Here is a 14,776-nt window from a genome sequence, read left to right as displayed (position 1 = left end):
ATTTTTAGTATCAAAGCAATCTTTGCTGAATTCAAAATCATCAAGGCTATTTTCCAAAGGTTCAATAGAACAGCATTGGCCTAGAGGACGTTTCGTTAACACAGATTCGACGACATCCCTATGTTGTTTGAAAACACTATACAATAGACTCCAAGTACAATTTGATATCAGTATTTTGTTCTTCCCGAACATCAATTTCCATAATCTATTGACCCCAAAGCTGATTGAAGCTTTCCTGCATATCTTTCATGGAAGGCTGGCTGCCTTTCATCTTTTCAGCCAGATCTTTTGCCTGATCATAAAGAAGTTTCTTTGACTTTTCAAGAGAGGTTTTCATTTGATACTCAACTCTACAATGTGACTGCATATCCAATAACTGTTGTTTTAATTTGGACTGGCAATCATCGACAAAAACTTTCCAAGATAATAACTTGCTTGATTTCCACTTTGCAAACTCATCCTTCATCTCATTTTCCTCAATGAAATTCTCCAAATCTTTTAACAGTTCTGAGGATTTAGCATTTAATTGATTTTCTCGTTTTTTTCCTATGTCAGAAAAATATTGTAAATTGTCCGTCTTGCATGACGCAGTGTATTGCTTCATATCGACGTCAGCACCAGTCACAAGTTCTTTTGTATATTTTTCAAGGTTCCAGATGAAGTCCTGGTATCTCCTTTCAAGTACATTGTATGCTTTGATTTCTAAACTATTTCTAAAACTGAAAACAAAATCGTTTGCTAATATGCCATTCCAAAGGTCTTTTATATGCGTAAAGGTGTCAGAAATCGTCAAATAAGAACTCTTGGTCCGGGTAAATTCTCCAAATATAAAGGATTTAGCATATTGGACATCTCTGCTATATCCAGGATTGGCAGGAGCCATTGGCGGATCACCTTTCCACAAATCTGAGAAGTACCACACATGTTTATTACTATCAAACTCAATCACGTCTTTGAACGACTTTATGTAGCTGATGTTTTCTTCCGCAGCGGCTTCCTGTGTTATTTTGTTCAGAATTTCATCAAGCTTTTTTCTTGCATGCATCATAGCTCCCACAGCCGAAACATTTTGATGTATAGAAACGCAGGACTGACGTAGTTTAAGACATTTATTTGCCATTTTTAAACGAATAAATGCATGAACACAGATTTGTAAAATGTCCTTTACTTCGCTGGTATTTTCACCCTTTATGTTTCTAATTGAAATGTCGGCCATCCCTAAAACTAAGGTTGCCAGCTCATTATCGTGTTGATATCTCTGATTGCCTAGTTCGGGTGCCCGCAGGCCTTCTGTGTCGACTACAAGTACGTAGTTAAATTTGAAAGACCCTTTTTGTACGGGGAATAACTGCAAATAAATACCACGAGTACACCGACCAGCACTCACCGAAAATGTTAGTCCAAACATCGCGTTAAGTAGCGTTGATTTCCCTGAACTCTGAAGTCCAAGAATTGACAAAGTTAGTACTTTTTCATCATTTAACACATGTTTCAGTTCGTCAAATACTTGGTTAACCCATTCTAATTGAACATTTGCTACATCACCATCCATCAACTCAAATGGGAAGCCATGTTTAATGGATCTTGCTACTGCCCTAGCTAAGCTTATTCCGAATTTTGTTTCCTTTTCAACCTTGCTTGCCTCGTAAATTTGACCTAATTCACGAAATACATGCTCGATACCAAAAGAAGCATCACTGAGATTTTGCTCGGCGTTTTCAACATCCTTTTGAGCCGTTGCTTTTTCAGAATCTGATTTCTTCTGTAATGCATCCCATGCCTTAGCATAACGTTTACGATAGGTGGGCATTTCTGTTCTCGATTTTTCATCCAGATCAAATTTTAATGAATCCAAAAAGAAAACCAACGCGTCACCATCTAGTTCCGAAAGAGTTCCTATGAAGTCCTTCATAAATGGTTCTGCAGTTTTGTAAGCTTTCCATTGCTCTTTTCGTTGTTTTTCCATTTCCTCTTTCAACTTTTCCTTGTCTTTAATATCACTTCCTGCCATGCGAAATTTTTTCATGGCTTTAGCATATTTTTCCCATGGCACGTTTTGTGACGGTGTGAATTTTACTTTGATATCAGAAAGTCTACAGGATTTTATTTTATCAAAAATTATTTTCGCCTGCTCTTTTCCACTTTTGTATGTAAGTACATCCTCATCGACATATATTCCCAAGTCTCTTACTCGGTTACACATGCTAGATAAAGTTTGAGGGGACTTCAATTTAAGTAATGGCCTTATTGTACTAAGAAAGTCTTCCTTAAACTGCGATAAGCTTAAGCTTTTGCCAGACTCGGTGATTGGCAAGAAATCTGCATTGAAGCCATCTGGACACGATGACATAAAGTACTGTTTATACTTTCTTACGAAATCTTTAGGCATCTTCCCAGTTAGTAGGAACAAAACGTTTAAATGTGCAACTTTAAAACAATTCAAAGCGTTTTTGTTTTTCAGTGTTTCTAAGTCAGTAACTACAACCAAAACACAAGATACATGTTTTAAAAATTCTACTTGTTCTGCATTTTGTAATGCGTCTCCTCGTAAATTGAGAAATAACGTTACTGAATGCAAATTCTGACGCTGTTTCGGCGACGGTAGAAACCAAGAAGCTTCAACAAGACCGAGACAGGCTTGCTTATCAGTCGAACCTAATGTGCAGTCATAATTGAAGAAAGTGTTGTGAGCATTGTCACATAAAATTTCATTAGCAAGTTTTGATTTCGATACTGGAGGACATTACTCATTTAAGCGAATCAGTTTGTATAAATGATGGATCTGACTATTCTGGTGACAGAGAGGCAAAGACTTGAACTCCTTCTTTCCCGAGGAAGTTATTTTTGATCAAATTTGATAAAATATTTCATTTGGGGAAGGGAAACATATATAAGCGTTGAAAATCAACCCATTTTGCCGTGAGTGGTCGAACCGTCTTGGGAAAAAATAGCATCTCTTCCAAAGCCTTCGTCTACAGGAATAACAGTATTGCTGAATCAACTAACGAAAGAAAAATATATTTAATTGCAACTGATGTTTTTGCCGCTCTCCATCGAGTTGTTGATCGCGCCATGTTTGTGCCATGTGATGAAAAGACTTAAAAAGACTGTACTTTCCAAATGAGAACAAGTTAAAAAAAATGTCACCGACAGGTATACTAATGAGATTCGGAAGTTTTTTCGGTCTTGAGATTTAATCCTGTACTGGGTTTTTGTGTCAGGCCGAAACTGGAAAAGCTGGGTCGTTCATCGACACACTGTAAAAGTCGTCAGAATCATTTGGACTAGTGACCCCTTTGTTGTTGATATGGAAAATCTATAATGTACGAGATATAACACCATCAAAGGACATGATGCGTGGACATGAGTTTTGTATAAGCGTAGATTTTCCGATTTCAGCATTGTTATTGAAGTACCCATTAAGGACGAAATAACGTTTCAGCTGGACAGGAATATGTCTGAATTCGTCAGGTTATCTCGTAAGTTAAACACTCATCGTGTCACCAAGATATACGACTAACTAAAACACAATTCTAAAACCGTGCTCAGTTTCCCTTCTCGGAGTAGATAAAACATGTATATATGGACCGTCGGTGGGGAATTCGTGGCAAGTCCTATGCCAAACACCATAGATTCGGGATGTTGGATTATTGCCATCCAGAAATGGGAAAAAAATAATGAAGGAGAGTCTGCATGTTGTGTCCTTGATTTCCATTTTTGTGTGTTTGTTTGTTTTTTGAAAATCAAAACTCGAAAGACTGAGGTCAAAAGACTCTCGCTTTTTCGGTAGAAAAGACAGCTGTATATTTCACACAATTTTCATTTCCGCATTTATAAAAACACACCACGAAGTCGCGTTCCATAGAAAACATCTTGTCAACATAATCATATTCCAGACTCATATTAAACATAACTATGACAATATATGAACATAAGAAAGATTAACATGATGACTCCTGAAAAAGATGTAAAAGGAGAATAAGACCAGCTGTTCCGGAAGAATAAGCGTCTTATGCGTCGCCGTAGCTTGGTAAACCCAAGTAAGTAATGCCATGTTCTCAAATTAAAACAAGGCATATGCCGGAATCAATAGGCGAACTAATGAGCTTCAAACAAGTCCGGCTTTATATCGCACATTATTTCTTAATGAAATAAATATGGCGACCGTAAAACTTCCCCAGATTTGTTTAGCCTTCATCTTTTGAATCCATGTGTTACAAGCGCAGTACATTAGAGACAACCTGTCTTTCTCCGCTTTATTGTTATATATATTTCTATAATTTCTTTAACAATCGTCACCAAATGGTTGCATACCCTACCATATTGCATTTATTGGTGACTTATGATAGTCCAGGAACGATAATTCTGTTAAAGATTGCTTCATCGAACGCACCTTAACATCCTCGTCACTTATGCGCTTTACTTCAGGTCAGCTTGGTACGCTTTTGTCGGCACTTTGGTGCTACAAGCATTTTGTTTTTGTATAAACCATTTGATGTAATGATACCACATTTCTTACAAGGTTTCAGAGTATGTATGATATTGGATTCATAGTGTTTTGGTTATCAAACGAAGTCATACTTTAGTCAAATTCCCTAAACCGGATCCCTGTGGATGCGCTCTAAACTAGTTTTCATATTGACTTTGTAGAACATTTCCCTAGGTTAAAGGTTCTATTTATACCTTTTACAATACCCCCTTCCCCAACACAGTTTGCTTTGAGTAGAGAGTACTTTAAATTCAGTTTTGAGGGTTTTAAAGTTGTAAAACAAAAAGCGTTGGGAGGCGTTGTGTAGTCGTTGGGTAAATCGTCGCGCCGTGTAGCACAAATCAAATTAGCCCTTTGTAACTGGGCACGCGCCTCTGTAGGACATAGGTCGGTTTAATTATCTAGGCGACTGTAGACCTGTCAGGAACAATAAAACTATGTTGTTCTTTGGAAATGAAGAAGTCAGTGATCGCATGTATTATATCGGTTATCCTCTCATATTTTCTGGGATATACTTACTTATAGTAATGTTCGTTATCAAATTGCTATGGGGAACAACTCGTTACTGCAGGAGTACATCTCGCCTGTTTGGCAAGACAGTGATTATCACAGGTATTGTTTTTCTTTTTCAATTACAGGTCTAATCATTCTGATACGCTTACAAAATGCAGAACATTAATTAAAGATGTAATATTGGCATTTATTTTCAAAGTTTTTACATCCTTTTCTTATTCTCAAGAACACACTGCGCGAATTATTCTGACGTTATGTCGACATTTTTTTTATGTCTGTCCGAAGTTCAACGACCCTAGACCGATATATGAAAAAGTGATTAGAACGTCATAATGGTTAAGATTAACACTACACTTGACACAACACGTTAACAAGTACACGCCACACACGGTCTATGTGTCAACAATAGTAAAAATTTATATTTGTGGATGTTAATTATAACGACAGAGCAATTTATTAATATGAAATTAGTAGGCTTATGAGGGAGTAACGAAAAATAACTTGCCCTGGTAGGGTTCGAATTAGCAACCCTGTAGCCGAACACTCGCCGACTGAAGGGACATTCACACTAGCCAATACAACTTGTTCTGTACCATTTGCTTCTACACTACTCATTGCTTAACAAAGTCTTTGAACGAGACGGCAACAATTACCCATGTTCAGTATCTTCAAGTAAAGATCTGGATCTCTTCAAGCCTCTGATCTTGCAGTGACTTGCAACTCCAAATTGGTGACACGAAGAAGTAATGAAAAATAACCTGCATATCCCCTCTTGGGTTCAAACAAGTAACCCTTCATGATCAGTGTTTAGCCTAACACTCTGCTACTTGACTTAAGGGAAATTCCCACTAACAGAGGCTACTAAGATAACCTGTTTTCTTAATCCTTGCTAATGTAATACAGCTGAGATCTACATTGATATAAATACATACCTTAAAATAAGTTGAACATGTATTCCTGACATGCAGCTTTATGCTTAAAAAGTGTTCTGTAAAAACAAAAACAAAATAATTTATGTAGTATAGTTTGCTGGAATCGGGATATTTTTGCCTTTTAATCTTGTTGAACTTTTATACAGGTTGTGAAATACACTTTCAAAAAAATATTGACTTTAAACAGTATTAAACAAAACCTGATAATTTTTGTCATTATTACTGCAGGTGGAAATGCGGGTATAGGGAAGGAGACAGCACTCGATTTGGCCAGGAGGGGTGCTCGGGTTATACTCGCCTGTCGAAACCTTAACAAGGCTAAACTAGCTGCACAAGAAATCAAAGGTAATTATTTTGATTTTATAGAAACATTGATAAAATAATAGTTGAGACTACAGCTGAATTTCATTTAATTTCCTACGAAATCAATGAAAGGGGACATGTATCAAAAAACAAAATAAAGAAATTCTTCAAAATATTCTAGGGAGGAAAAGACAACATTTGAAAAGAAAGTCATCAAGAGTTGATACATGCTAATATAAGCAATAAGAATGTGGTTTCATTATTTTTTTTTGTGTAACAGTGAGTATCAGAAAAAAATCTTAATAAACTAATTTGTACACTTATGTTTAAAACCTTCAGAGCTTCAAATGCATATGTAGATTGATGTGTGTTTTGTTATCACTATTATCAGTTATGGAAATGAAGTCATTCCGGTGATGGAAATTTATTTTACGATGATCCACATAATCTTGATCATGCCTTTTTTTTTCATGGAAAAATATATACATTTCTTTTCTTTATTTACAGATCAAACAGGAAACTACAATGTGGATTATCAGTATTTAGATCTGTCTGATCTAACTTCTGTTCGAAAATTTGCAGAGCATATAAATGGATCAGAACCAAGACTAGATATCCTTATCAATAATGCTGGTATGCAACTTACATATATATATAATTTAACATCTAGAAAACATTGTGTATCATCCAAATATCAACAAGACAAAATGTTTGCTTTAAAAGGTGTTGGATAAACACATTTTCGGCCCACATCATCAGACAAGGTGCCATTCAGAATTTTTATCACTATTTCTCTGTGATAAATTATCCTTGAATTTCATTAATAGGTTTGCTTTTGGTCCCTAGTTTTGTTGGCCTTCTTGGTTATCGACATTCATGCGGTAGCTGGAGAAGTACAAGATGGGTAATTTTGAAATTTCAGATGTAGGTTCCGTTGATAAAAAATGGCTGACAGCGACCATTTTGATTTTTATCAGGTATCATTTGTTATCGCTATTTCTAAAGAAATGCTGACTGGATCTTTATTTCATTTTTCGTATTTTTAGCCCACCATCTAATGATTGTGGGCTCTTCAAATCGCCCTATGTCCAAGGTCTGTGGTCCATTGTCTATCCGTCTGTCAACAGTTTTTGTTACCCTTTTTAGCTCAACTCGCCTGAAGGGCCAAATGAGCTTATGTCGTTGTTTGGCATCTGGCATCCATCAGTCGTCCTTCTTCCATCTTTTTGATGTTGGTCTGGTGTCAACTTTTCACTTCAAATGACCTCTTCTCAATAACAGAAAGACAGAGGGTATTGATATTAGGTCTGCAGCATGCTGGGATGAAGGGCTACCAAGTATTTTCAAATGACTGATCTTGACCCACTTCCGAGGTCTCGGGTCAGAGGTGTTTACAAATCTTCAAACGACTTCTTCTCATTAAGGGAAAGGTCAATGGCTATGGATATTGGGCCATTAGCATACTGGAAAAAGTGACTACCAAGATTGTTCAAATGAATGACCATGACCCACTTCCAAGGTCATAGGGGTTAAAGGTGTTAAAATCTTGTAAGAACTTCTTCTTAATAACCACAAGGCCTAGACTACTGATATTTGGCCTGTAGCTTTCTGGATAAAGGGCTTCCATATTAGTTCAAATAAATGACATTGACCCACTTTCAAGGTTACATGGGCCAAATGTATGAAAATCTTCTTACTACTTCTTCCCATTAACTGAAAGGCCCAGAGTACTGATATTGGCCCTGTGGCATGCTAGGATGAAGTGCTACCATGTTTGTTCAAACGAATGACCTAGATCCACTTTCAAGGTCACAGGGGTCAAACCTTACAAACCTTAATGTCAGTTAACAAACAGGTGAGCGATGCAAGCCCATTGGGCCTCTTGTTCTTGAGAACAACTGAATGGATCTTAAATTTTTCAAAGTTTCCCCTTGATTAATTAAACTTGCTGCTGTGCCCGTTTGAATTTGGAACTGACAGTAAGAATGAAATAGATGACATGCAGCCATCTTGGTTTTTGATTATGAAAGTTAATTACCATTTCTTGAGACATTCTGGATGGATAATTCTCAGATTTCATATATAGATTCCTCTTGGTACTATATACTTATTATCATATGATTAATGTTATTTCCTTATAATCAGATGGTTGTTTGACAAACCTTAACATTGCACTATTTTTCATGGCCATGGTTGAAAAGATGTAAATATAAACATTTTGTTGTACCAATGAATTCATTACAATGCTTGTATGGTAGAAGGGTCTCTAAGTTAAATTATTTGTACAGGACATATATTGATAATAATAATCACCTTGTCTCAATAAAATCACCAAAAATTCAGGTCACATCTCACTGATATTCTAACAGATTTTTTATGTTATTTTGATTCCAGGAATTGCTTCCGAGTCAGAAAATGGGCTGTCTTTAACTAGTCAGAGGTTTGACCTCATTTTTGGAACCAATTATGTAGGTCATTTTCTACTAACCTACCTACTGTTGGATCTGCTGAAGATATCTTCCTCAGCACGCATTATAAATGTCAGCTCTTTCATGCATAAAATGCATTGGACACCTCTCAACTTTGATGCTGGGCCCAACAGGGAGGGAATGCGGTACCCTAACTTGTGTCAATACAGATGTAGTAAGCTGGCTAACATCATGCATGCCCGAGAATTGGCAAAAAGATTGGCTGGTAAATTGGATTTGTTTTTTGTTAATGGTGTACCATTAAATATATGCTGTAAAGCAGGTTATGTAAGTGAGGTGAAAACTTTAGCTGATTTAGCGATTAGTTTTGAATGAGCATGAATCTGTGTTGACTATAGGGCTTATTTTGAATGAGTGGGAATCTGTGTTGACTATAGGACTTATTTTGAATGAGTGGGAATCTGTGTTGACTATAGGACTTATTTTGAATGAGTGGGAATCTGTGTTGACTATAGGACTTATTTTGAATGAGCATGAATCTGTGTTGACTATAGGACTTATTTTGAATGAGTGGGAATCTGTGTTGACTATAGGACTTATTTTGAATGAGTGGGAATCTGTGTTGACTATAGGACTTATTTTGAATGAGTGGGAATCTGTGTTGACTATAGGACTTATTTTGAATGAGTGGGAATCTGTGTTGACTATAGGACTTATTTTGAATGAGTGGGAATCTGTGTTGACTATAGGACTTATTTTGAATGAGCATGAATCTGTGTTGACTATAGGACTTATTTTGAATGAGTGGGAATCTGTGTTGACTATAGGACTTATTTTGAATGAGTGGGAATCTGTGTTGACTATAGGACTTATTTTGAATGAGTGGGAATCTGTGTTGACTATAGGACTTATTTTGAATGAGTGGGAATCTGTGTTGATTATAGGGCTTATTTTGAATGAGTGTGAGTGTGTGTTGTTGCCAGGGCTTATTTTGAATGAGTGTGTGTTGTTGCCAGGGCTTATTTTGAATGAGTGTGAGTCTGTGTTGTTGCCAGGGCTTATTTTGAATGAGTGTGAGTCTGTGTTGTTGCCAGGGCTTATTTTGAATGAGTGTGAATCTGTGTTGTTGCCAGGGCTTATTTTGAATGAGTGTGAGTCTGTGTTGTTGCCAGGGCTTATTTTGAATGAGTGGGAATCTGTGTTGTTGCCAGGGCTTATTTTGAATATATAATAATGTATTTTATTATATCTTACTTTCACTTCAAAACGATATTGTATTTGACACAATACCTTGACTTTGATTGCTTTGTATCTTGATTTCACTGTTCGAACAATATTGTATTTGACCTAATTTCCTGACTGATATATTTATAGGTACTGGTGTGACAGCTAACTCTCTCCATCCAGGTGTTATCAACTCAGAGATCTGGGTTCCCATGAAATCAAAATGGTCATGTCTTGTGTTTTTCTTATGGAAATTTGTACTAAGGTAAGAGCAAGGAGATTGATTCCTCTGTGACAAGATGGAGGTGAAAATCTTTTCTCGGTATAAATAATTCAAGATCTATACAAATGTTTTAATATAAGATTATAGCTATCATTTATGATGAACCTCTAACTGTGTATATTATGTTTGAATAATACTCTGAATGGAATTCTTTTATGCAGGTTTCATCATATCATATGTCAAAGCTTTCAAATATTCCTTCTTTTTGAACAACAGGTACTTGTGTTTAGACAATAGAGGTGGCGCTCAAACCAGTATATTCCTGGCAGTAGATGAGGGTGTTATGTCAATATCAGGAAAATACTTCTCTAGGAGTGTTGTTTGTGGTGAAAACAAGTTGGCGAGGGATGACGCAGCATGTGAACGCCTTTGGAATGCAAGTCTAGATATGTGTGGTCTATCACAATGATGTATTCATATGTGTTTAGTTTAATAAGAATTAAGTGAACCTTTGTGAAGAAACATTTTATTTTAATCTTTAAAAAAAGTCCTCTTTTAAATTAGTCTTTATTATATACATGCATGCATGTAAGATGTTATTCAGGTGGATCTTCACATATTGTTTAATTTATATAGATGTCATTAATTATATTTTTTAGTTTTCACCAGATATATAAGCTGTAAATTTTACTATATCTGTATCCCCATTCATAAAAGTATCTGGATACTTTTTCTGACCATCATAAAAGTATCCCCCCCCTTCTAAAATATTTTATTTTCCCTCAACATCTTTTTTCATTAACATCATACAAGGTTAATTGGAGGAAGACAACTACAAAACTAGTTATAAGTAGCTGTACAGATGCCATGGTGACTTAAGTAGGTAATTAGTTAATTGACCATGGTCAAGTAGTACATGTATTGCATAACAGGAGAGCAGGGACCACACCTGCCAGTGAGTAGACCTGCTGGGTACAGGTAAATTTACCTGTGTTTCAGTCTATCACACTGTACATAAAGACAGTGCTGAACCAATCTTCTCTATAAGGATTATCATTTTGTATCTAAAATTATCATACATGTATATATATATATATAGGGTATACATATATGATGGTCATCACAAAAGTATCTAGGGGAGGTATATATTTAACAATATACAGCAATGACAGGTATCAAGAGATAAACACAATCATGGTGTTAGAATTGGCACTGAGCTTTAATTTGGAAATATTTGAAATATCCAATCTAGAGGCTTGTATGACATTGCTGGGCTTTCTGATCCAGGTGAGTGATACAGGCCCTGTGTGCCTCTTGTTTTTGAACACATTCTATAAAGCCTGGTGCTTTCTACTACATGTGGCATTAGATATGAAATTTATGATACAGAGTGACTATTTTTTTTTTCTTTCTGTTTTGTATTTTAATGAGCCAAGGACTGATTCCTGTGAATTTATGTTGAGCAAAGACGTTTATAATTGTTATCAGTAAACTGCCTTTAGTTACACTTTATAAGACTGTAAGGATTCAAGGCTTCCATATGGATGAATTCAAGAGAGGCTTTTAGGTGTATGCATGAAGCATGTCATTTTAACTGATGAACAATTTGGGTTTCGCCCCGAAGTTAGTATGATTGATGCTATTTTTGCATTACACTCTGTAATAACGAAAACTTTGCCTTCAAAGTGTTAATGCTGTCGTTTCGTAGACTTTCGTAAAGTGTTTGATTTTGATGATAGAATGGGCTTATGGTGCAAGCTGACAAAGCTTGGTATTCGAGGGAAAATGTTATCGGTCGTTAAATCACTTAAATCAGTTTGATGTTGTGTCTCAATTAAAGGTAAATGTTCTAATTATTTCAAGAACAGTATAGGATTAACGCAAGGGGAAATATTATCACCGAAATTGTTTTCACATTTGTTAATGATTTAGAAATTTCATTTATTGAAATGGAGCAACTGAAAACTTTCTTGGTGAATAAAGTTTATTTCTTTTAATGTATGCTGATGACTTTGTAATGTTTTCCAAAACCGTTGAAGGTTTGCAGAGTTTCCCAAATAGTCTTCATAATTATTCCACAGCAAGGAAATCGACATTTAATACAGAGAAAACAAAAAATTGTTGTAATTGCAGGGCTCTCACACACCATTTTGGGACTGGGGGCCGGGGCCCTTTGAACTGGGAAACAATAATGGTGTTTTCCTTAGAATTGGGAAAACTAGTGGTCTAAATTGGGAAAAAAAGATACTATTTGGCATTGGGAATTGGGCCGAATATCGGTCCCAAATCTGGCAGATCGAGAGCCCTGAATTGGAAATGGAGGTCGTAAACATGATGGAGAATCACAGATTTATAACAGCAAGAAAGTGGAAGTTGTTGACGTTTTTTTCCTATCTGGGAGTGAAACTTAAATACAATAATAAATTCCATCAGATACAACAACAGTTATCAGATCAGGCCCCACTTGTATAAAATATCTCAATTTCAGATTTCATCAAGCCCAGATTTTCCTCAGCTAATATCTCCTTGAAAATATCTTGTATGAAAATTCCTCAAGGAATTTCAGGACATCCTAGCCGATGACTTCCTCCTGTTCCTTGAGAAAATTTTATACAAGCCGTTTTTGAGGAGATATCAGCAGAGGAAAATCTCGACTTGAGGAAATCTCAAGTTGAGATGTTTTATACAAGTGGGGCCAGGGACGTAAAGCTATGTTTGCACTTTTTTCAAATTCTTTTAACTTAAGTCTAAATTGCAAAACCTTATTACATTTATTTGATACATATGTTTGTAGTATATTGCATTATGCATGTGAAGTTTGGGGATCTTCAAAGGTTATTGATAAAGAAAAAGGTTCATTTCTTGTTTTTATTTTGTAAGAAGATTTTAAAAGTTAAGAGGTTGACATGTAATGCAATAGTTTATTTTGAATTAGGTAGATATCCATTAGAATGCATAAAGAAGTATAGAATGATAAAATATTGGTTAAAACTTATAATTTTACTCAACGATATTGTTTGACGAAGTTTATTCCTATAAAATATCAGATTTGTTTATCAAAACTTTACCTTTCCATGCATAATTTGGCCATTGAAACTGGCAGATGTAGTAATATACCGAGAGAGCAAAGACTTTGTCCGAGTTGTAATTTAGACATCGAAGGTGAATATGATTTTATTTTGATATGAAGGAATTACTGAAATTTAAGAATGAAATATATAAAGTTATTTTATTGGTGAATTCCTTCCATGTATAAACTTTTACAGTTGCTTAGTGTCGATAGTGTAAACGATCTTCGTAAACTAGCTAGATATATATTTGAGGCCAATAAAGTATGACCATAATTGATATAATAATTATGGTAGCTCATAACTATATGAAATAGTAAGTGTGTAAATTATAAGATTATACTGTAGTCATTTCTTGTTATGTTAATAACACTGTATTTGTTGTTGTTGCTATATACATGAGTTGACTATAATGATATATGCACAACTGTTTTTGAATGCATATTGTGTAATATCATTTGTAAAACTTATGTTTTCAATAAGTTTATGATGATGAAATAAGCTCAACTGTTGAATGTATGTTATTTGCCATTTGTAAAATTCTTACGGAATAAAATTGAATTGAAGTGTATATTATTGTAACCTTTAAATTTTATGATAATATCTGATTCCTGTACAGGTAAGTAATTACCTACCCAAGGTGTTATAGCCTACTACAGTAGTATCTGGGTACTTTTATAATAGGGATACAAATATAATATGACACCGGTCTCTAGTGACCAGTAGAGATAACTAAATGAAGGTCATCAAAATGGAGTTCAATTTTAAAAATATTTAGATCTCATGGTCCAGTAAACATTGAAGCGATAGGAGAGACTTTTTTTTTTTATTAGATACATGTATGTTCTCAACACCATGATACATGTATGAAGTATGAAACGTCACAGTGAAACCACATACAATATAAACACCTCTTGTCAAGTAAATCTGTATATCTGGTAAGTCTCAAGGGTTTTTATTAGGACTCCAACCCAAGGTTCATTCTCGTCCTTAAATCTGCTCTTTTCAATTTTCTTTGAAACTTCTATAATATATTTCCTGATCAGTCTCAAATGAGTCGGGTGATTTCTGAAATAAAGAATAATTCAATTTCTCTCAAATGTCTTTTCACCCACTAAATTTCTGATACTCCAATTCATGTATATTTTCACATTTCGACTTTACATACCCGAATAAGAACATTTTCGTGTATTTTTAGTCCACTGTCTCCAGGCGGAAGCTTCATATCCCCAATTTATGTCCATGGTCTCTCATCTGGTTTTCCCCAATTTTCTATAAATAGGAGGGTAGTGGGGTCTGCATTCTTTAACGTCATCCTCCATTTTACATGTATATCTACCTCAGCCAGTAGGTGTAAATTTGTGTGAAATCATAAGATTAAAATGTTGCACTCGCAGTATTTATATACTTGTTTGATGGAGAGTGTGAAATGAAGATGAAGTTTGTATGAGAGTTTTAACTCTGCTAGTACCGCATGTAGTTATTGCTACTTTGTTTTAATTAATGAGGATAACTATGCAAAGATAGGACCTCCATTATGGGCGGTTGAGCATTATCCTTATATGTAGTTGGTAAAATACCGACTAATGACACAT

At 35.4% G+C, this 14,776-nt stretch overlaps 1 protein-coding gene across 1 annotated transcript; it reads left to right on the top strand.

The window, feature by feature from the left end:
- The first annotated feature begins 4,901 nt into the window (after positions 1-4,901).
- Positions 4,902-11,577, top strand: LOC132545071 (retinol dehydrogenase 12-like). The gene is made up of 6 exons (XM_060208738.1): positions 4,902-5,101; positions 6,163-6,279; positions 6,745-6,870; positions 8,632-8,931; positions 10,041-10,155; positions 10,390-11,577. The coding sequence occupies exons 1-6, from the start codon at positions 4,927-4,929 to the stop codon at positions 10,580-10,582; spliced, it is 1,026 nt and encodes a 341-aa protein (XP_060064721.1). The 5' UTR covers positions 4,902-4,926; the 3' UTR covers positions 10,583-11,577.
- The last annotated feature ends 3,199 nt before the right edge of the window (positions 11,578-14,776 follow it).

The sequence above is a fragment of the Ylistrum balloti genome, unplaced genomic scaffold (assembly GCF_031769215.1).
Source record: "Ylistrum balloti isolate Yb309-2 unplaced genomic scaffold, AGI_CSIRO_Ybal_v1 Utg369822, whole genome shotgun sequence".
Classification (NCBI taxonomy): Eukaryota; Metazoa; Mollusca; class Bivalvia; order Pectinida; family Pectinidae; genus Ylistrum; species Ylistrum balloti.
The sequence above is the reverse complement of the archived record's forward strand: the minus strand, read 5'-3'. Positions and strand labels throughout refer to the sequence as shown.

What these genes read in the sequence shown, in the direction of transcription:
- LOC132545071 (XM_060208738.1), top strand. Translation starts at nt 4,927, where the DNA reads ATGTTGTTCTTTGGAAATGAAGAAGTCAGTGATCGCATGTATTATATC. An exon ending in AGCTGCACAAGAAATCAAAG is followed by an intron (nt 6,280 to 6,744) that starts GTAATTATTTTG and finishes CTTTATTTACAG; the next exon opens with ATCAAACAGGAAACTACAAT. An exon ending in TATCCTTATCAATAATGCTG is followed by an intron (nt 6,871 to 8,631) that starts GTATGCAACTTA and finishes TTTTGATTCCAG; the next exon opens with GAATTGCTTCCGAGTCAGAA.